The 23,109-nt window shown below is 36.4% G+C and overlaps 1 protein-coding gene across 1 annotated transcript in view; it reads left to right on the top strand.

Moving 5' to 3' along the window:
* The window catches only part of Mtr4 (exosome RNA helicase Mtr4), a 432,027-nt gene that overhangs the window by 132,582 nt on the left and 276,336 nt on the right, over positions 1-23,109 (top strand). Inside the window, exon 8 of the mRNA XM_090390948.1 lies at positions 11,914-12,012. Within this exon, the coding sequence (XP_090247074.1) occupies positions 11,914-12,012 (99 nt within the window). The remainder of the gene's footprint in view (positions 1-11,913; positions 12,013-23,109) is intronic.

The following is a 23,109-nucleotide window of genomic DNA, read 5'->3' as shown; positions in this document are numbered from 1 at the left end:
ATTCTGCTCTGTCATTGGCTTTCTTCTTAACCTCCTGCTGTCTTTGACTTGGTCAAGAAAGCTTTTCCTTGGTCTGCCTCTTCTTCTTTTCCCCTTTATTTTGCCTTCAGTTATTCTTTTCACAAGTCCATAATGTCAAAGTATATGTCCAAACCACCTATCCCTTCTAATTTTGATCGATTTAATTAGCATTCTTGTTTCGTTTCTCTCTCTCAGGACTTGTTGGTTTGATTTTTTTTTCTGTCCATTTTATTTTGTTCATACGGCACCAGCACCACATTTCAAAAGCCTCCAGTTTTCTTACATCTTCTCTGCCTATCCAGGTTTCACATCCATACAGTGCAATGCTCCATATCAATGCCTTTACTAATTTTTTTTTCAATTGTAGGTTGAGGTTTCCTGTTAAAATGCTTTTCATCTTAGAGAATTGGGCTTTTGCATTGTTTATTCTCGATCTTATGCCTTCTCTTGTTCTGCCATCTTCTGTTATTAGGCTTCCTAAATATTTAAAGCTTTTCACTTGTTTTATTTGTTGATGTCTATATGCTCTATATTGATAGGGATTTTAGTCTTAGCTGTGTTGATTTTCATTTTATATTTTTCAAAATTATTAGTTAGTAATTCTAGCATTGTTTTTAATGTTCTTCTGTTTTCTGCTACAAGGGCTATGTCATCAGCAAATCTTATACACGACTTGCTCACCATTTATCTTTATGCCACTATTTATTTTATCTTTAGTTTCCTGAATGGCCTTTTCAATATATAAATTAAATAAAAGTGGTGAAAGTATACATCCTTGTCTTACTCCACTCCTTATATTTATTATTTTTTCCTTATCATTGATTTTAATCCGTCCATTTTGATTTTTGTAAATTTGATAAATTATTTTCCTATCCCTCAAATCTACTGCTATTAGTTAGACAATTTAGGAGTATTTGCTGGTTTACTTTATCAAATGCTTTCTCTAAATCCAAGGAAACAAATGTAAGTATGTTGACTAAGATCTAATCTTCTCTCTATTATTGTTCTTAAACAGAGTATTGCCTCTCTTGTTCCTTTATTCTTTCTGAATCCAAATCGGTCTTCATTCAATAGACAATCTATTTTTGAATAAATTCTATTTTGAATAATTTTTAGCAGAATTTTGCTAACATGTGGTATTAAAGCTATTGTTCTAAATTGGCTGCATTTGTTTGCATTATTCTTTTTTGGTATTGTATTATAGTTGATTTCATAAACTCCTTTGGTATTTCTCCTCTGTCATAGATTTGGGCTATTAATTGATAGAGTAAGGTTTTTGTCTCATCACCTAGATTTTGTAGCAGTTCTATAGTTCTATATATTGTCTACACCTGGACTTTTTCCCTTACTCATTTTGGACAGTGCTTTATCAAATTTTTCTCACGTTATTGGGGGTCCTAGATTATCTTCATTTTGATTGTCTATGCTGATATCAACATCAAGTCCATCGCCATTATAGAGATTTTAATGGTAATTCTTCCATTCCATTAATATATCCTCAGATTCTATTAGTAATTTTCCATTTTCATCTTTGATGGCATTGTTTTTGCTGTTCTTATTAAATTTGAAAGTCAGTTTGTTAATTTCTCTATAGGCTTTCTCTATGTTTTCTTTTTTAAATAATTCATCTATGTTATTACTGTTCTTCCAGGTATTCTTTTTTGGCATGTCTACATTTTCTTGTAATTTGATTCTTAAGATATTTGTATTTGGCCACATCATCTTCTTTAACAGCATTTTTATATTTTCTTCTTTCATCCATAAGGCCAAGTATTTCATCTGTTATCCAATGTTTTCTTTTTCTGCATTTTTCAATAATTGATTTGATGAATTTGTAATTAACTCTTCAATCATATTCCATTGGTTTTCAATATTATTTTGACTATTTATGTTTTCTGGAATGTTATGATCAGTTGCCTCTTGGTATCCTCTTTTTAATTCTTTACTCTTTAATTTTTCAAGGTTCCATCTTATTGGTTTGTATCTTTGGATTTGTTTCCTATGTTTTAGTTCTATTTTCATTAAGACAAGGTTATGGTCACTACTAATGTCGGCACCTGGATAGCCACCAAATATATAATCTATTTGAATCCACAGGCACTTTCCAGGTGTATCTTCTTCTTTTTGGAACTTGAAATAGTGTATTTGCTATAACTAATTGTTTTTGTACACAAAACTCTATTAATTGCTTTCCTCTTTCATTCCTATGTCCAAGACCAAATCTTCCTGAAACATTATCATTGCTCTCTTCTCCCACTATAGCATTCCAGTTTCCCATTATTATTGTATTGTCTCTGTCTTTAAAGCTGCTCCAGATTTCTTCTATTTCTTCATCGCTATGTTGTGATGTTGGCATGTACACCATTGTAATATTGAGGTTTACTGGTTCATTTTGAATGCTTATCACCATGATTCTGTCACTGTGGTTAATTATTGTAGTGATTAACTTTCCAACTTTTTTATGAAACATTATTGCAACACCTGACTCGCCCTTCTTTTGTCCTGAATATGTTATCCAAAATTCTCCACTCCAGAAATCACCCTGTCCCTCCCATGTCTCACTAATGCCCAGAATGTCTATTTCAAGTCTTTCCATTTCTTTTTTCACATTTTCTATGTTACCTGGTTCTAGCAGTGTTCTTGCATTCCATGTTCCAATATTCAGCTTATTTCTTGTCTTCATTTTTGAATAAGTACCAGGATTTCATTGGCTGTCAACCTGAGAAGCCTGGTTACTTCTCCTGCCAGACATGACTCCTTCAGTGAAGTCTCCATCGCCAATCTTGACTTCATTTTTAACTTCCATTGCTGCTTTTACTTGGGAATGTAATGTGGTGGTTTCCCCTTGCCTTCCGCATCGCAGTATTGTAACACATGTGCTACAGGAGGTTAATACAAGTAGCGCTGCTGCCCACTACTATAACTATTAGTAGTTAGTTGAAAGAGGAGGAAACACCCCTATCCCTCGAGTACTCTAATAGCTTCAGGGAGAATGGAGGACCTCCTCCTGGGGTTAGTAAGCAAAAAAAGAGACAGACAGAAAGTTTTAAGTAAACAATCCTCATTAGGAAGAATGTTAGTATGAGGGTAGAAGCAGGAAGTGGAAGAGTTAGAGAAAAGTATGACCAAAAGCTTTGAAATAGATCATACTTAGCTCTGGGACCCTGGGTTTAGCTATTCCCATGCCTGCAAGTCGCAAGCCCCATGGGGACTTGCGATTACTATTAGGTGATGATCACCTAATAGTAAATGTCATCAGAACTAGCACTAATAATTTCTCCTCTTTTTAATAAATGCTTTGAAACATGTGCAGCTGCCACCCAACACCTCTTCATGGTCCAACTTCAAACTCACAAAACAGGTTTGTCTTCATCCTCTTTCATTCCTGCTTTTTCTGTTGCTTTATTCTGGAACAACCTTCCCTCCTGTTTGTTTCTCAAGGAATAAGATCACAAGCCTTTAAATCTAATGTGAATGAGTTCTTTCATTGTTAAATGCCTTCCCATACACTAATAATGTATTATAGGTTAAAATGTAGGATTGACATTTATTTTAAAACATACTGTGTGAAGTAGTACATGACTAGTTTCTGTAGAGTTGAAGTAGACTTCATTAGTTCTAAATTCATTGCTTGATTGGATTTTAGAACTCTATTCAGTCTCACTATCATCTTTTTGATTTTTATGGAAATTGTTGTGAATCTCAAAGGATACTTATTATTTTTCAAATTTTTCAAATTTTTTTTTTTTGGTTCCCATCCGCAAAAGGTTAATTTATAAACCTTTCAGTTTTCATATTGGTCCTAGACCAAACCAGGAAAAACAGTACCATACCATCATGTCATCCCCTCAAAATTGCATAGTTGGTTAGGGTGATGTGGGCTTGAATATTGCAGTTCTACAATGGAAACCCATATTGTGATCCTCGGTTCTAAATGTTTTTGTGCAGATTCATGTTCCAGTTGATACCTGGAACTCCGCATTCAACATGTTGGCCAATGAATTGTGCTTTTTACATATTATCCTTCTTAGCGCTTATGGTCATGTTCAGTGAGTGTAGTGGGTCATCCACTGCAGGTAGCACTTACAGTTGACTCACTGTGCTTCCATCTTTGTTATTGCTGACTGTTGACTTGGGATTGTCCAATTTGTCGTATTGCTGAACAGATAGGTCCAGCGTGGCATTCTAGTACGTCTCTTTCAAACTGTGTCAGTTCCCTTCTCACAGCCATTTCAGGCAGACACAGGTTGCACTGACTTGGGACATCATATTCCTCCAATTTATACCAGCTACAAACACTTGACTCATTACATCCAATGATGCATCTTGCTCATGGGGTGGCAGTGCGTGTGTGTGTGTGTGTGTGTGTATATATATAGAAATATTCATGTAACAAAAACTCATTGAGATAAAGTCTATTGGATGAAAGTGAACCAAGTTGCTTTGTTTTGTGCCAAGTGATAAATGTAAGATGGTTCATGAGCCTCATCTTCAAAGAGAAGTTTGCTTATTTATTACCAAAACTGTTTTCTTGATCATCCTCGCTCTCTCTCTCCATTAGTTGGTCTGTAGAGAGCAAGAGCACTGTGAACATAGGTAAAAGTGGGTGATGTCTAAGTTTGTGCCCGAACCATATCAGTTGACTTTTTTTTGTGTGTGTCTGTTAGGGTTTTTGCTTGCTTTCTTTGAGAATGTGACAATATTAGGAATGTGATCTTGCCACATATATCCTAGTATTGTTCGAAAGCGTGTTGTCACAAAGTTATTGATGATATTAATTGATTGTTGAATAGCGACATTCCATGTTTGGGCACCATGTGTAAATGGTTGACTGGTGGTTTTGTGCAGACAAATTTTAGTGTTTGTGGTGATGAGATTGGATTTCTAGATATTAGACTTTTATTGAATTGAAGAGTTTTCTGCTTTCTTTGCACTGTGTCTGTTAGTGTATTGATGGAACTAAGGTACGTGAAATCATTTACCTTCTTTAAGAATGTGGTCATTTAGCATAATATTTCCTTCAGTTCTGTTCTTTAAAACTTTTGTTTTATTGCTGATAACAGCCAATGCTCTATTTTTACATAAATTATCTAAGCGATTTTGAGCAGTCTGCAGTACAACATTATTTGCAAAACAAAGACTACTTTTTTGGGTTTGTCATGCTGTATCATCAAGAGTTATTTTGTACCAATTGTGAGTCTGAATACATAAGGGCAGTAATAAAATAAATATGACGCCATAGTCTCCCTGAAGAACTCCTGTGGAAATAGGAAAGCGTTCAGTCAACTCTGTTAACTGTCACTGTTGCATGATAATTCTGGTATAACTCTGTTGTTGCATTGATTATTTTCAAGGATATGCCATAACTGAGAATTTTGAAAATTCTTTGTCAGCTGATTGAATTTAAGGCTTTTGAGAAATCCATATAGTTTAAGGGAATTCTCTTTATCTTTTGCTAAGGGAATTCTTTTTTTATCTTTTGCTCCTTCTAGCAACCTTCTAAGGCAGTGGATGTGTTCAACAGTGCTTCTGTTTTTCAAGAAACCTGCTTGATTTTTGAGTAGAAGAGGTTGTTAATATTTTTAGTTTTTTGTAATTTATAGTTTATTTTATTATATTGTATTGTTTATGACGTTACTTCTTTATTCTGTTTATTTCCCTTCTTACTTTATTATTTTTGTGATTGCTTGAGCTTGTACAAAATGCCTATATTGTCTAATCTCTAACTCACGTATAATACTATTATTTAACTTTAGTCCTTTCGTAATCTACTTAGCTTACTCCCCCCCCCCCCCCTCAATGCCGTAAAGTATACTCTCACATGTGCTAGTATCGTGGACTTAGGAAAAACCCCTGGCTGGGACCAAAAATTAATCTACGTTGCTATAATTCAATTGTATTAATCCTTAAAACTTTATTTTTGTTAATGACTGCACCATTAAGGATCATGTAAAAGAATTTTCTATCTTTCCTCTTGTATACAAGAGAATATTTCAGCTAAGCATATATAATAACCCTTAAATCAATTTTATCTCAAGCAACTTCTAATTACTCAGTCATGGCTGTTACTTTACTTAGGTCACACAGGTTTGATTTGTTTTTATGAGACAGTGCATTGGCTAACAAAGATCAGGCAAGCTATTAACAAAACCAAACATATTCTAACTAAGACAATTAATATACAAAGGAAATAGGACATATCACGTGCCTGATTCTCCACACATTCATTAAAACAATTCACTTAAAGCATTAGACAGGGAAATTATTTACACTCAACTTATTAGACACGTGAATGGATTTTAGCACATATAACCTTACTCTTATTACAAATAATATAAGGCAAAATTATACTATACGTATTCTAAGCATTACTCAAGTCTACAGTATTCTTTTTAAGCACAATCAAACTCACGTTCTGCTTTCTGACCTCTTCAACAATTAATGCCATTAGTTAAACAGAATCAACATCTACTGTCTGTACAAACAATCTAGGCCAATGACATAAAGCAAATTACTTACAAATTCGCTATATCATGTAGTCCTGAATCCAAAAGGATTATGGATAAATTCTGCTGGTTTCTTTTTCCTTCTTGCACGACGGCTGTGATCGGGCACTATCCAACGGTAGTCGTCTGGCGATTTCCTCCCTTGTAACAGTACTGCATTTCTTTGGCAATGTCAGGAACTGGTTCGGCTGCGACAATTCAGCATGCACGTAGAACAGTACACTCGTTGAAGAATTTCACAGAAGGATATCTTGTAATACTGCCAGCGAACTCCCCATGATCTCCGGGACCACTGCTCGCAGGACCCCAACTCTTCCCCTTCTCGAAAAGCTTGCCCAAGGAACAAAAAAAATAAGAGAGAGAGAGAGAGAGCCTTTCTCCCCTCAATCTCCGCCTTTTATATCATTTTGCCGTCCCTTGGCATTCCTTCCAAAACTTCGCGGATTTACTGGAGGCGCCCTTATCACGCATGCTTACTCTAGGTTTCGGTGGCAAAACTCATATAATCCAGTGACCTTTGAAACTGTTGACCTTCAGTTTACTAACCTAATTCTGTCTGATCTTTTTTAGTTACAATTGCTTGTGGTTCTACATTCAGTTATTCTTAAATTATATTATCATCATCATCATCAAATTCCTGCCATGTACCCTCAAGGGGTGTACAGGGTATGACAGTACTACATGAAAAAATTACATCATTACTAACTTCCTATCTACAATTTCCCTCCAAATCAGTCTGTTACTTGTCAAGACTCCAACATTATCAGATCTTATATTTCTATCGTCTAAGGCACATTGTACCGTATCAATCCATCTATATCTTGGTCTTCCTCTGGGTCGTTTTGCTGCCAACCTGGCAGAGAACACTTGTTTTGCTAATCTTTCTTCGACCATTCTGTTTAAGTGACCATACCACCCGAGATTAGCTCTGCTAACGCATTCCCGGATGCTGACAATGTCAAGTTCTTTCCTAATATCCTCATTTTTAATATGATCTTGCCATTGATGCCATTTGTTCACGCCTCCAATCTTTCTGAGGACTCTCATATCAGCGGTCTCTAGTCTTTGGTCAAGCGTTTTACTTCTGACCCAGCTCTCAGATCCATAAGTTAAAACTGGTTTGAATACTGTCTTGTATACAGCTAATTTAGTGTTCCGACTAATTTCTCTCTTATTCCATATGAATTTATTCAATTGACTTCCCACCATACCAGCTTTGCTGATTCTGTTGTCTATTTCTATATTTAAATTACCATCTTCAGTAAAAATCGTGCCTAAGTAGCTGAAATGTTTTACTTGTTCCACAGGTTGTCCATTCACAACACAGTTGACATTTTCAATGATTCTGCCTATTTTCATTGTTTATGTCTTTTTATTGCTGACCTTCATACCATATCTATTACAACAGCAATTGAATTTAGTCAGAGAATCTTGCAGACTTGTAGCGGATTTATTTAGAAGTATAACATCATCTGCATAAAGCAAAGAGCTGACATTAACATCTCCAATTTTGATATCAGGTTTAATACCACTTTCCTTCATAATGTGATCCATATAGATAATGAATAACAGAGGGGATAATGTACATCCTTGTCTCACACCAGATTTAACATTAAACCATCTTCCTGTACTTCCTTCAATTCTAACTGCTGACTTACAACTCAAATAAAGACTAAGTATTGCTTGATATAATGCCCCATTGACACCATATAACTGCAGCGTATTGAATAGCTTCTCTCTTGGCACCTTGTCATATGCCTTTTCCAAATCGGCCAAACTTAAATACAGATCTTTGTTATATTCCCATGCTTTCTCGACTATTTGTCGTAAAGTGAAGATCTGATCCTGACAGCCTCTATTTGGCCTGAATCCAGCTTGTTCTTCACCAAGCTTTTCTTCCACAATTCTTCTCAACCGTTTCTCAAGTATACTTGCATATATCTTGCCAGGAACACTCAGTAGGGAAATACCTCTGTAATTCTCACATTCAGTTTTATTTCCCTTTTTATATATGGGTACTATGAGAGCTCTACTCCAATCATAGGGAATTCGTCCCTCTGTCCAGGCTTTCTGAACTATGCAGTGCAGCCACTGTAAGACTCTTATATCATCATACTTCAGCATTTCTGGTCGAATATCATGTACTCCTGCTGCCTTTCCACATTTCAAGCCTTTGATGGCTTTTTCTACTTCAAGTATTCCTGACTGCATGCCTGGTCAGTGTTTTTTAATCACTGTGCTGTCATCACTGCTTGTTTCATTTAGCAGTTTTTCAAAGTAATTACTCCATACTTCAAGGATATCTTTTTCTACCGTTTTCATGTCACCTTTATCATCTCTAACTCCTTTTACAGCACTCTTTCCTCCATTCCTAAGCTTCTTCAACAACCTCCAGAATATTTTGCCACCTTCTTGATATTTATTTTCTATATTCTTGCCAAAGTCCTCCCATGACTTTTGTTTAGCTAGTTTTACACACTGTTTAGCTTTCTTACATTTGTCTCTGTATTCTCTAAGAGTACAAGCTGACTTATTTGCCAGGAACTTTTGATATGATTTCTTCTTTTCCTTCACTGCTTCTTTAACTTCCTGTGTCCACCATGGAGTTCTAATTTTTCTATCCTTGCAGACAACCACACCACATGCCTCTCTGGCAGAATCAATCAATCAATGTTTTCTTCAAGGCTTGCCACTGAATCTCCAAAGTTTGATTCCTGTTCTCAAACTCTTTCATTTTTTCTTCAATAATCTTTGTATATTTTAGTCTACAGTTCACATCTGAGAGCTGCTCAACTTTTATTCGCTTTAAAACTTTCTTACATGTTATTATTTTCAATATGAAATTCAATTTTATCCTGCTCAAGACTAAATAGTGATCACTTCCAATTTCAAATCCTCTGTACACTCTGGTGTCCTGCACCAGGGAGAAAACATCACTATCAACAATAACATAGTCAATGAGACTTTTCTTATTCCTAGCCTCTTCTCTCCATGTGAATTTGTGCACATTTTTATGTTGGAACATGGTGTTAGTAATAACCAGTCCATGTCCTGAGGAAATCCAACAGATATTTGCCATTAGCTTTGCTCTTTTCTCCAAATTTTCCCAAAATATTTTTGTATGTCTCACAATAATTTCCTACTCTGCTATTTAGATCCCCAACAATGACCAACTTTTCCTTTTTCATTGTGTCAGTTGCTTTTTCTAAAGCGTCAAAAAATTCCTCCACTTCTACCTTAGTAGCACCTTCTGTGGGACCATAGGCACAAATAAGTCTCATTGTCCAGTTCCCCATTCTCATATTTGCCCACATTACTCTATTTGAGACCGACTGCCATTCAAGAAGATTAGCCTCGTATTTTGTGTTGAATACTATGGTTACTCCTTCTTTTCCTTGATTGTCATTGCCTGAATATAACATTTTGTATTTATTGCTCAGAAAGATCTCACCAGTTTTGGTCTTTTTTGTTTCAGTCACCCCTATTATGTCGATCTGGTACTTATCTAATTCCTCAGCTAGCTCCATTTCTTTGCCATTCAGGCTTCTTACGTTGATAGTACCGATCTTTAACTCTGGTGATGTTGAGTTGGGGTTTGTTTTCAGATTTGTTCCAGTAGCTGACTTTTAGCTGTTCGCCCTGGTTCCCTGGCGAAAACAATGGGGGCCTTGTTTAACCGGGCGACGCCCCAGCCGGCATGAAATTTTGTCATGTTGTACCATCATTTTTTATTTTGGTTTAATCAGTAAGAATACAATTTGGTCGGCTAAATCCCAAACTGCCAGCCCATCCTCGTTCGTTCAGTATCAAAGTAGATACCCAACAGGGTGCACCACGAGAAGGTGAGGATTGGACGTTAGGTCAGAAGCCCTGATCGGTTCTCCGCATTCCTTGAAAGGCTATGTGGAGGTCTCCTCTCAGTTATACAGCTTTGACCCTTAAGCACCCCTAAATTATATTATAAAATTTATTACATTACAGTAGGTTACATGCATTTTTAATTATAAGTATCTTATGCCCCATGTAAAATCGATATAGGCGAAAAATATTTCTATTTTTCACCACAAGAAATTTTACAGTTGCATATGGTTAAATTCAGTTTAGAAGCATCCTCTTATAGATTTTCAGTATATTAGTAAGTAGCATGATTCCTCTGTTATTTTCTGTTGTTTAGATTGCCTTCTCCCCATTAAGATGAAATGTTGTATGTACCTAGAGCTGTATTACAGATATTTAATAGTTGTCTCCACAGCTCCTTTCCTCCATATTTAATGCAGGTGTTTACATCATTAACTTCCTGATATATAGCTACAAGGGGTACAATGGGACATTATGAACATGCTATCGATAGTTTTCTATCAAATTAGTTCCGTTCTGTCAGGATGTCACCATTGTCATTTTGGTCTTCTAAGACACTTCTAAATTCATCAATCCACCTATGTTCATCTTCCTCTGGATCTTTTCCTGTCAGCCTGGCATCAAATACCTGTTTTATTGATCTTTTCCCATTCTGTTTGTGATGACTATGCTGCCACATGAGGGCTCTGCTCATCTATTACTGAATGCTAACAATCTGAAGTCCTTTCCTAATATCTTTATTTTTCATTTATGCTACTTGATGTCATTTATTTACTTGGATTTTTCCTCAGATTTTTCTTAAAACTCATATCCATTTCCTCCAGGCTTTGATCAACTATTTTTTTTCTAATTTAGCACTGAGACCCATGAACTCTGCCTTTATATACAGCTACTTTATTGCTTTGACTATTTTCTGCCTTATGTCATATAAACTCCCATAACAGATTAGTTTATTCTATTTTCTATTTCCATATTTATTTGCCATTTTCACTAAAAGTAGTGTCTAAATAGCTGAAATGTTTTACTCATTCTATTGGTTTTCCATTCGGTGCATCTGATATTCTCATAGTCAGTCTTTTTATCGTTGATTTTGATACCAAATTTTTACAGTGATTATTTAATTCTGCCCACATGTACTGGATTTATTTTTGAGTATAACATTTGCTTAAAGCAAACAGCTGAGATGAACATATTCAATTTTTATATTAGAAATAATGCCGCTAATGTAATATATTGCAATAGTGTGAACCTTGTCTTTCACCTGATTTTTTACATGACACCATCTACCTGCTTCAATTCTAACTACCTTGATAAAAATTTTTATTTCTGGTCATTTCTTTGTTGTTTAATAATCTTTGCTTTTTTTATGAATATAATTTAACATGGTAAATTGGTAATTCGAAATTAGAATTTGTGTTACTTTTTCAGCGTGTTTCATATTAAATGTGCATCTTAGAGAAAATTTTGGAAAATTAAGTATTTGTAGAATACTCATTTTATTTATTTATTTTTTAATATATATATCTAGCAATGTCATGTGGTGTACACAGACTACAGACCTGTACCACTCCAACATTATATATTCCCAGCAGGAGGTGATGGACTTCATTTAGTTGTAGATGAAAATGTAAGTATATCTGTTCCCCCCCCCCCCCTTGGCTGACAAATTGAATTATTTGTCTAGTTAATGAAATTGATTGTTATAGGGCTCCAGATTTGAGGCCCACTCAAGGCTTGCAAATGTATGTCATACTAAGTAATTTCATTCACCCATTGTGATTCTCCCTTCTATGTTCTTCACTCTCATCCTACTTCTTCTTTCGCTATGCCTTATCCCGTGTTAAACGGGGTCGGCGTTCACATCTTTAATCTTCTTCTTCCAGATTCTCTGGTCCAGGGTATCTTCCCGATTCCATCCTTTCTCCCTCAGATCCTCTGCCACCTTATCCTTCTATCTGAGTTTGGGCCTGCCTCTTTTCCCCCTTCCCTCCACCTCCTTACACTCCATTCATTTACCAACATACTCCTCACTCCTTCTATCTACATGACCGAACCACTTCAGGCTGCTTTCTTGTACCTTCTTACTGATCGGTCCCACCTTGATCGTCCCTCTGATTTAGTCATTCCTTATTCTGTCCTTCTTTGTCACACCACTCATCCAGCTCAACATCTGCATCTTCACCACCTCCATCTTCCTCTCCTGTGCCTTTGTTATAGGCCACGTCTCTGTGCCATGGAGCATCGCTGGCCTCACCACCATCTTATACAGCTTTCCTTTCATCTTACAACTCACTCTCTTGTCGCACAGGACCCCGCTCATCTTCCTTCAGTTCATCCATCCGCATGTTATTCGGTGCTTATTCTTATTGAGAGGCTTATACGCTGGTTATACACGATAACTAATAATTAAGGAATTGACAGCGTACACCGGAAATATAAATTAAATAAACTTTAATATATACTTTCCGATATTTCGGCAAACGTCACGTTGCCATCTTCTTGGGAACTTATTACAAAGACACATGCACACAAGTACTACATAACAGCAAATGAGAACAGAAGCTAAGAAGTTAACGTTTTCCTAAAGTCCTGATGGTGCCCCCCCTGGCGGGCTATATTGGTAGTTCTTGGCCTTTGGGCTGAAGTTCTTCTGATAAATGTTTCCCAAATTTGGGGCAGTTTCATGCATCCAAATTTGTTGAGGTTTGGCATGTTCCTAAGGGCTGAGGCTGATTCCATGAATAGTCTTTCATATTTGAACTTGCTGCGGTGTATTACTGTGGCTTTCTTCCATCTTATTCTGTGGAGAGTATCCAGAGCATGGTCTGCAAGCCCAGAGTGGCTGTGCTTGTGAAATCGGATGTAATCCTTGTGTTCTGAAATTCTGATATTTGCTGTCCTGCCTGTTTGGCCAAAGTAAGACTTTACAGCTGCAAGGGACCTGGTATACACCAGGTAGGTCTAGGGGAAGTGGTTGGTCTTTAGTGGAGCGGATAAGGGATGCCAATTTTCTATGTGGTCTGTAACAGGTGGTCAAGTCATGTTTTTTTTAAGATTTTGTTGATTTTTTCTGAGGTGCCTCAGATGTAGGGAATGGTGATGGATCTAGAATAATCTTTTTTGTGAAGGGGGGGGTTGTGGATAACTGGGTTAAGTATTTTTTGGATTCTTTTTTTTTTTTTGGGGGGGGTAGCCATTGGCTGAGAAAGTGTCACGGATGTGATTTAATTCAGTAGTTAGGGCTTGATCATTAGAACAGATTATTTTTGCCCTTTTGAATAGTGTCTTAATAACTCCATATTGTTGTGAGGGGGGTGATGGGATTGTTGGTGAATGTATCTACCTGTATGGGTGGGTTTTCTATAAACTGAGAAAACCAAGGTTCCATCAGGTTGGCGGGTGACTAGTGTGTCTAGGAAGGGGAGGTTATTGTTTGCCTCATTTTTCAGGGTGAACTTGATTCTAGGGTGTTGGTTGTTTAAGTGTGTTAGGAAGGAGAGGAGAGAGGAGTGAATCTGGGCCATGTGGCCAAATAGCGAACACATCATCAACGTAGCGAAGCCATATGGTAGGTTTTGGTGGGGCTGAGTTTAAGGCTTTCTCTTCAAAAGTCTCCATGAAGAAGTTAGCCAAGGGTGGGGAAAGTGGTGAATCCATGGCTGTCCCCTCTATTTGTTTGTAGAATTTTTCCTGCCAAACGTTGTTATTCGATGCCGTATTTCCTCATCCAGGTCACCATTCCTGTCGACGACCGACCCAAGGTACTTGAATTTCTTCCCTGAAGTTAACCTTTCACTCTGGAGTCATATGATCATATCCTCGTCACTCCCCGTCGACATTTATTCGGTCTTTACCCGGTTAATTTTCATGCCTCTCTCCTCCAATACATATCTCCACTCTTCCAGGGTCTTTTCAAGCTTCTCTCGGGATGATTCGCAGAAAACAATAGCATTGGCAAACATCATGTTCCCTGGCACCTCCTTCTTAACGTCCTCCACTAGTACATTCATGACCAGATCAAAGAGGTAGGGGCTTAGAGTTGATCCCTGGTGGAGCCCTATGACAATGGAGAACCCCTCTGTCATGCCGACACTATACCTGACCTGAGTTTTCGCTCCCTCATACATCTTCTTCACCAATCTTGCGTACTTTTTGGACACCCCTTCTTCCTCATACACCTCCATAACTCCTGTCTGGCCACTCTGTCGTACGTCTTTTCCAGGTCTATAAACACCATATGTAGCTCTGCCTGCATTTCCCTATATTTCTCCATCAATCGCCTTAGCTCAAATATTGCATCTGTTGTCCCTCTTCCTGGCATAAATCCAAACTGCTCCTCACCAATTTTAATTTCCTGCCATATCTTTCCTTCAATTACTCTTTCCTATATCTTCAACATGTGTGACATCAGCTTGATCCCTCTATAGTTGCCATAATCTTGAACATCTCCTTTTCCCTTTTCAAAAAGTATGCCAAAACAACATTAATTTGATTGTCCAGTTATTCTACTGGCTTAGCCAACTGCTAATGAGGTGGGAGGGAAGAGAACTGCATCAAAGCTATATCCTATTTTTGGCCACAGAGCAAATTATATATTTTTTTACAACAATTAGTGGCCTGATCAACAATTTAACATAGGTATTATATTAAGGTTAACATCCTGTAATCATAATTCTAATTTACAATGATTTTGAAAAGCCAAACGGCTTAACTTACAATGATTTTCTTAGAACAAAAGGTTATGTAGGTAGAATATGTGCCATCCATATTCTTGGGATTTTTATAACAATCATTATTGTTGAGATTAGGGTGATTGATTAGAATTTCACATGCCTCCTTAGATTTGTGCTCATACTAAGTTTTGGGTGTGATGTAATGAATAGATGCCTTTCTAGTAATTCTGTTCAGAGTATCCAGGGTATGATCAGAATTTACCAGTAGTAATAGTCCACCACTATTGCTGTACGAAAAGTATTAAAAAATTATATGAAGATTGTTGTTTGGCCATATAAAAATAGGATATAGCTTTTGTAGTCCCTCCCCCTCACTAGAGGTCAGGCCAGTAGAATAAAGGTTTATCAAATTAGTGTCACTTTGGCATACCTGTTTGAATATCAAAATGAAAGCTGATCACTGTATACCATTTGAGAGAAAGTTTTATTATTATTATTTAGAAATGGCTCAAGTAGTGTTGTTTTTGAATAAAAGTGCACATCAACCTAAATTTTATTATTAAACAGTTCTTTTGAGAAAATGCACCATAGTAGAGTATAAAGTATCCTCTGGTTTTTGGAAGATTTTGATTTTTTTAGTAGCAATTTACATGATATCCAAAGTTTGTTTAACTGACTGAGGCTTAACTTACCTTAATCTTCTAATTGTCAGGCATGATTGTTGAGCCTTTTGTTTGCCTTGTCTTTGTTTTATGTATGTAATAATTTAAAACAAAAACATACAATTGCATCCTTGCACATTATTTTTTGATATCACTTCCACACATGAAAGGTTGCAGAACCCATAGAAAATTGATGCCATGTATTGGCAGTGTTAAGAAAGAAAGGATCTGTTGATCTTTTTTGAAGAACTGGAAGTTGTAATGTTTGGGGGAATACTTTGTGGAGAAAGCTGCTCCAGAGTACAGAGTTAGATGGAATGTGAAGAACTTTCATGTTCATATTATTTAGACTAAGATGTATGTAATTTGTTTTGTCAAGGATTTCGAGCTTTATAGTCCCAGTGTATATTCTTTAAGTGGAGTAATTTGGTGTTGATCTTGTAATAAAATCGGCTAAGTACTTAGAGTGGAAATGTCAGTTTCATTCTCCTTCCATATCATATGAATTATAAAACAAATCTGCAAAAATATATATACTTAATCCTTCATTAGGAGGGGCTCCACCTAACCCCCAAAAGGGATGGGAGAGAAAGGGGGGGGAAACTCCATTTGAATAAATAAATAAATTGCCAATATAGTGTTGCCTGTCACATAAAAAGGAAAAGAAAAGTATAAAATAAAGAGAATCATTCATAAAGTAATATGTTATAGAACTCTCAAAGGCAGTTCTCACACACACAACTTTAGTGGTGCAAACTTCGGGGGGGGGGGGGGGAAATAAAGTACTGTCACTTTCGTTTAATGTAAATTCCAACCACAAAAGATTGCAAACCTATTGTACATGAGTTCCATATATGGGTGAAGAATCAGATACTCTGGAGATGACCTGAAGTGGCTTCAGTAAGCAGGATGGTGAATTTGCACAAAGCAATAAAATTCATCTGTCACTTAGACATGAACAAATGTCCACACTCACAATCGGATTCAAACCCAAACTAATAGTTGGATAGCAGAGAAGCTAATATTTTGGCTATCAGGACCAGTGTAACTTCACATACTTTTCATCTTTTGTAATTTATGCAGTTTGATGAGCTGCATGTGGTCTTGCCATTCATAAATATCTTTGGCTGTTTGCCTGTAGTATGACAGATTGCATGAACACAGTACTTGGTATACTCCAGGTAATATCATCATTTAGAGAGGATAACAGGTTTCGAAGGTGACAATAAGGTGTTATTTTTTTATAATCTTCGCTACTCATTCAGCGATGCCTTTGATGTAAGGTATGGGAGTTCTGTGGTGTTATACTTCTTGAATGTTGTCTTGGATTGGTATTAACAATTTTTTGTGTTGTACTTGGGTTGTATCCATTTAGTGTAGTTCTTTGTTTAATGGATTCTGATTTCCTATTTGAGCAATTCCCCAGGGGAACAAATCTTGTGTGCTCTGATCAGTAAGATTTTGTGATTCCATATTTCTGAAATAGTTGATGTATGGTGAATATAGCATCCTGTGAAAGTCATTTTCAGTAGTTGGAAGTAGAAAGAAATCCATCCAGGTTCCATTGAATATGAACATACAGAAAGAAAATTACTCTTGATGTTTCTTTTCTAATGTGAATTTAATTTGGGGATGTAGGTTGTTTTTTTGTAAAAATTAATGGAATTCTTGTTCTGTGTCATTCCATACGCCAAACATGTTATTGTATTGTAGCCAAATAGATTGTTTTGGATCTAAAGCAACGATTTTTTCCTCTAAGTGAGTTTCTTAATACCTTAATAAAATCTCTTTTAATGCTATACCAAAGAGAACAATCTGATTGTCAACCCCTTTCTCAGAGATTGACTCCAGTCACTCTCTCAAAGATGTTTGGTTTCTTTTCTGTCTCTTCTATAGATACTTTCATGGATGCTGTTCTACAGAACTGACCATCATCATTCCTGTTCTTTCTTGTAATAACAGGAGGATACTTAAATAATAAATAAATAATTCATAATGGCATTTCATTCTTCTAAGTGTGACATCATGCAGAGCTTTGAATGCATTGAGAATGCTGGAGATGGGACTGATTGGTAAACTTGATGTTAATAAGGTAGGAGGACTACATGAAATGTTACCACATATTTTGAGAGAATGTTCCAGCAGGTTAATGACAACTATGTCAATACTTATTTAACAAGGGCCTTGCAATGGACAGATCTCAGATGAGTGGAAAGAAGACAGAATTTTCCTCTTCACAAAGCCAGCAGTAAGACCAGTGCATACAATTATAGACCAATCTGTTTGTGTGGAGTTGTGGTTTTAAAATTACATATTATTCTTATTACATAACACCTCCAGGGAGTCCAAAGACTCATTGTGGGAGGGCACCTACTCTACAACTCTCCGTCTCCACCAACCACAACTACATTTCATCATCTACACCAATGCCATCTACTGCAGACCACCACCACTAGTATTTTCAAAGATGATCACAAACATCCATGCCCACAGTGGGATTCGAACCCGCAACATTTTGACTGGAGAGTGGATACACTAACCACCAGGCCAGCAGTATAACATAATATTACATAATATATATACATCTCTCATTGGACATGGGAGATGTGTATAGTGGTAGTATATTTTAGATTTTGGAATGCCATTTGATAGATGAAAATGTATAGATGAGACCTCCAGAGAGTCAGGGCCTCATCAAGGGAGGCCACATACTACATGCACCAGCTATCATACTTATTCTTGAATTCATTTGCACATACCACATCCAATGGCAATCCATTCCAATCAAGCACCACCCTATGAGAGAAAAATCTCTACTCTCACCACCTTTTACTGGAATTCATTCTCAGCTTCCATGGATGCCCTCTTGTCCTTTCCCCACTCTCCATAAAATGAAAAATTCCATTAATTGAAATCCACTATGACCCTTTCAGAAGTTTGTAAGTCTCAATCATATCATCCCTCTTTCTCCTGTTTGTTAGTGTCTGCAGTCTACAAACTCTCACTCTGTCTTCATAATCCTGCTAATGCTCTCCATTGCACTCTCTCTCTCCAATATATCAGAATCACAAAGGAGACCAGACCCACACACAGTAGTCCAAGTGAGGTCTTATCAAGGCCTTGTAAAGAGACAAAATGAAATACTTTTCTTTATATGTGAACTTTTGTTTCATTCTTGCAATTATCTTTTGCATTGTATTTGCAATGTTTGCTACTCAGCCCCTGAACTTCAACTCCCTATCTACTAACACTCCAAGATCCCTAGCCTTATCAGTTTCTTCAAGCATAATCCCACCAATATAATACAACATTGAATATCTAATCACGCTGAAGCAAATGACTTTATATTTACTGATATTAAACTGACATTCATTTTCCCATGCCCGTATTTCCAGGGTATTCAAATCATTCTGCAGGTACTGCATATCAGCAGCATTCCTAATTACTCTACCTATCTTTGCATCATCAGCAAATAGCTGTATGTCGCTTGTCAAATCCTTCCCAATATCATTAATGTATAGATTGAACAGTGGACCAAGCACTGATCCTTGTGGTATACTACAGTGGACCACTGCTTACCTTAGATCTTGCAGACTTACATCCCCATATACCACTTCTTGATATGCTAGTCAGCCAGCCTCTAAGTCATGTTAATATTCTATAATCCAAACTCATATTCTCCAGTTTATGAAGCAGTCTACCATTCTGTATTCTGTGAAAAGCTTTAGCAAAATTCAGAAGTATCATGGTGTATCCATTCCTCTTGTCTAGTTCAGTGGTAATTCTTAAATTCGTTCATTCTCCATTCTATATTAAATTCTTGTTCCTTATCTAAGATTGGTTCTCCAAGAAGTATGCCAAGTTCTTACAATAAAGAACAGGGAACATCGAAATTGGCTTGTTTTATAGAATGTGAGCAAGTTGCTAAAACATGATCTTCCCTTACTAAACCACCCATGTTGCTCATTACAAAGTAGAGATTCACTGTCAACCCACTTCTAAATGTGAGCCCTAGCCATTTTTCCAAAATCTTCACCACACTCCTGAGATATTAATTGGTTGATAGTTGGATACATCAGTCTTTGTGCCACCCTTGTGCAATGAAATTACCATACATTCTTTCCATTCCTGCAGAATTCCTTGTTTTTGAGACTCATATTAAATACCCTGGTCATAGGAATAGCCAATTCAGTGAAGCTCGAAATTGTTCATACCCTGTTACTCCCACCCCTGATCTTATCCATCATATCCTTCTCCTTCCCCAAAAATTTTTTATCTTTCACCCCCTCCCAAATAACTCTGCCCACCCTTAAAAAAATCCAGGTTTTTAAAATTCACATACCTCTTGCCTTGCCAATAATTCTTTCACATCTCCCTATCCCCACATTTTCAACCACTCTTCCTTTATTCATACTTCGACAGCAGATAAATGTATATCGACATACGGCAGATGCTGCTGAATAAGAAGACAACCAGCAACATCCTACAAAGGTATGTCCAAATTATTCTTCCTATATATTCTTCATATATCTTTCTATAAAACATTGGTAATGCCCTAAAGATTGAGTAAAAAGCCCATGACATTATAAAAAGGGGGGTACTACTAAACAAAAATGGCTAAATAGCCATAAAAATAAAATTTACTTAGAAGAGTACCATGGGAATATTTACAGAAATAATACCTATATATAAGTTAACCTGGTTCTTTGTGAAATTGCTCTGAAGTTTTGTAACAAAGTGCAATGAGATTACTTTTTCCTCTCCATCAATTTAGACAAAGCCTGTGAACAAATAGCTATTAATTCTGTGTTAATGTACATTAAATCTCTCTCTCATATGTCTTCAAAGTAGTATAGTCTGAATGATAATGCACATGAGGTTAAAAATTTTTGCCTGAGTATCATGGCATCATCATTACAAGAACACAAAATAGCAGTTGAACATGAACAGACAATTCTGTAAAGTGCCACCTAGGTAGCTAATGAAGATAACTAAAAAGGTCAGTAAATTTCCTAACTTATTTATAATAATAAAACTATATATATTTAGAGACAAAACAAAGTTAGGGAAGATTAGCTAATAGAAAAGTTTAGATCTTACCTGTGATTCAATCATGAGATTTATAAGGGTAATACTGTAATATCTTCTTTTGTCTATATATATAATATCTTTTTATCTTTATACTTCATTCTAATTAGCTGTGCACGCTTTCTCTCTCTGAATCTTTCTTGCTTATATTATTACATACTATGTTTATCTACCTCTCGCACTACGAGTCTTATGCCTAAGATACTAGAAAATTTATTTAACTGAGACTGCACCACTAATATCATTAATTAGCATAAAACTCAATAATACGGCCGGTAGATTTCTCTCTCTCTAACACAAATTCCTTCAATAAAACTTTACACAAACAGTCGTGGTCTACTCTTTTACTTAACTTTACGCTTTGGCTATCTCACTTAGTTTCCCACTCACAAGTCCGATTTATTTAGGAACAGTGCAGTTGTAAAAATAAACAATCAGGCAGCACTCCTTTAACAAAAAAATCAAAACACATTTTATTTACATTACTATGAAATATACATGAATTAAACAAGGGAGATTGCTTTCTCTCTCCATCTATAAAAATTCTTTAGCACAAATTAGAACCTTTTTACTTCAACATTAATTAATCTCTTTAATTCAAAACCTATTAACTCTCTGCTTACAAATTTAACTTATTAAACTCCTAGTTTACTTGCAAAGAGGTTAAAGTTATTTTTACAAATTTGATATCAATTTCCAACACCAATTTGACTCTCTTAAGGACACTTCTTATCACTATTAAACAAAAATCTTAAACATCCTTCTATAACAACTATAAGATGGAAAATACAAAAGTGTGTAACTTACAAAGGCTCTGTATCACACATTCAGTCAAAAGGCTTTCACTAAAAGTTCTATGGCAATTCTTTCATCTCAGATCTCGAGCTTCCTTCAGGAAATTTGGCTTCAGTAGTATCTCATCGGAAAAATAGCGGGCTGAAAACTCGTACAGCTCTGGCTAAAGGTTGCTTTCCCACGATGAAAAGAAAAACTTCCGAGCGAAGGTGCTTAGGTAATTTGCCTTGCCTTTTCTCCTCTGCTTGGGCTCGCCGAAAATGCCTGGATGATTGCCATCTCGAAATAGCTCAAATTGCCACTTCCACTAACTCGAACTGCCGCCAACTGTCTCACGAGGATCCCTCTCTCTGGACTGGAAACTTTTCTCCGGCGATTGGAACTTCTCCTTTCAACAATTTGAAGCCCTGTCTGCGGCCTAGAAGCTCTGTTTCTGCAACTGCTAGAAGCTGGAAGCTCTATTGCTACGTCTGGAACCAGGTAGCCTTTTTCTCTAGCGACTTTTGAATCTGGGAAGCCCCCTATGCTTGGCTCTGTTCCTTTTTGTTATGCCTTCTCTGAGACCTCGCACGAAGTTTGTAATCCCTGAAGAATTCAGCATGATTCTTTCATCTTAAGTTTCAAGTTCGGTCAGCTCTTTGTCCTCTTCCGAGCTTTCTGTTGATTGTAATTTGCCGGCCATCGGAAAGTTGTTTGAACCTTTCTGACTGACTTTGGAGGTGTTTACCTGCAGAGCTTGTAAGCCTTTCTCATACACACAAAGTTTATAAAGATCTACATGGCGGCATATATTCTTATGCTGCCATGTAGATCTATTACATACAGCTCTGGCAGCAAAACATTGCCTTGTTTTTTAACACTCTGAAATATTCTTATTAAAGGAATATATACAGTTAACTTCCAAAGGGTTATTTACAAAAATATCTAGTACAAAATATACCGGGACAAACAAGTTATTTTTACAACATTGTCATGGGACTTGACCTCTGTAAAAAAAAAATTGATGCAATGTGCTTTTGAATATTTAAGCTACAATCAAGTTTCTACAATAGCGTATGTTACTCTGTATTACTTAGGTTGCTAAAGTCTTTTTTTTTTTACATTAATTAAAAAAATATTACTGATAACAAGTATAAATATTTTCAAATGAATTATGGTAAATTTAACACCCACCCTGAATACGTGTTAACCGAGAATGCCAGATAATTCTAACAAATCTCTAGATATTCTACATCTCTTCCTCTCTAGTTACTGTTCTGAGTATATTGTGGATATTGTCCTCTACAATCTAGTGTTTTATTTATTCTTGGATGTAGCAATGCTCACACAACAACTCTCATTTATGTTTGGCATTATAAGAATGACAAACAAGATTATCTTTGACTTCATTCCTCATTTCTGTGATTGGATTATTATTTTTAGTCTTTTGAACCTAACATTAGTATTATCAATTAATGCAGTTATGGGAACATTCATTCTTCATTCTATTTTAAATTCTTGTTCCAT

Source organism: Typopeltis vanoorti, chromosome 3 (genome assembly GCF_054136105.1).
Source record: "Typopeltis vanoorti isolate ZY-2024b chromosome 3, IOZ_Tvanoo_1.0, whole genome shotgun sequence".
NCBI lineage: Eukaryota > Metazoa > Arthropoda > Arachnida > Uropygi > Thelyphonidae > Typopeltis > Typopeltis vanoorti.
Note: the sequence above shows the minus strand (reverse complement) of the source record. Positions and strands in the feature narration are given on the sequence as shown.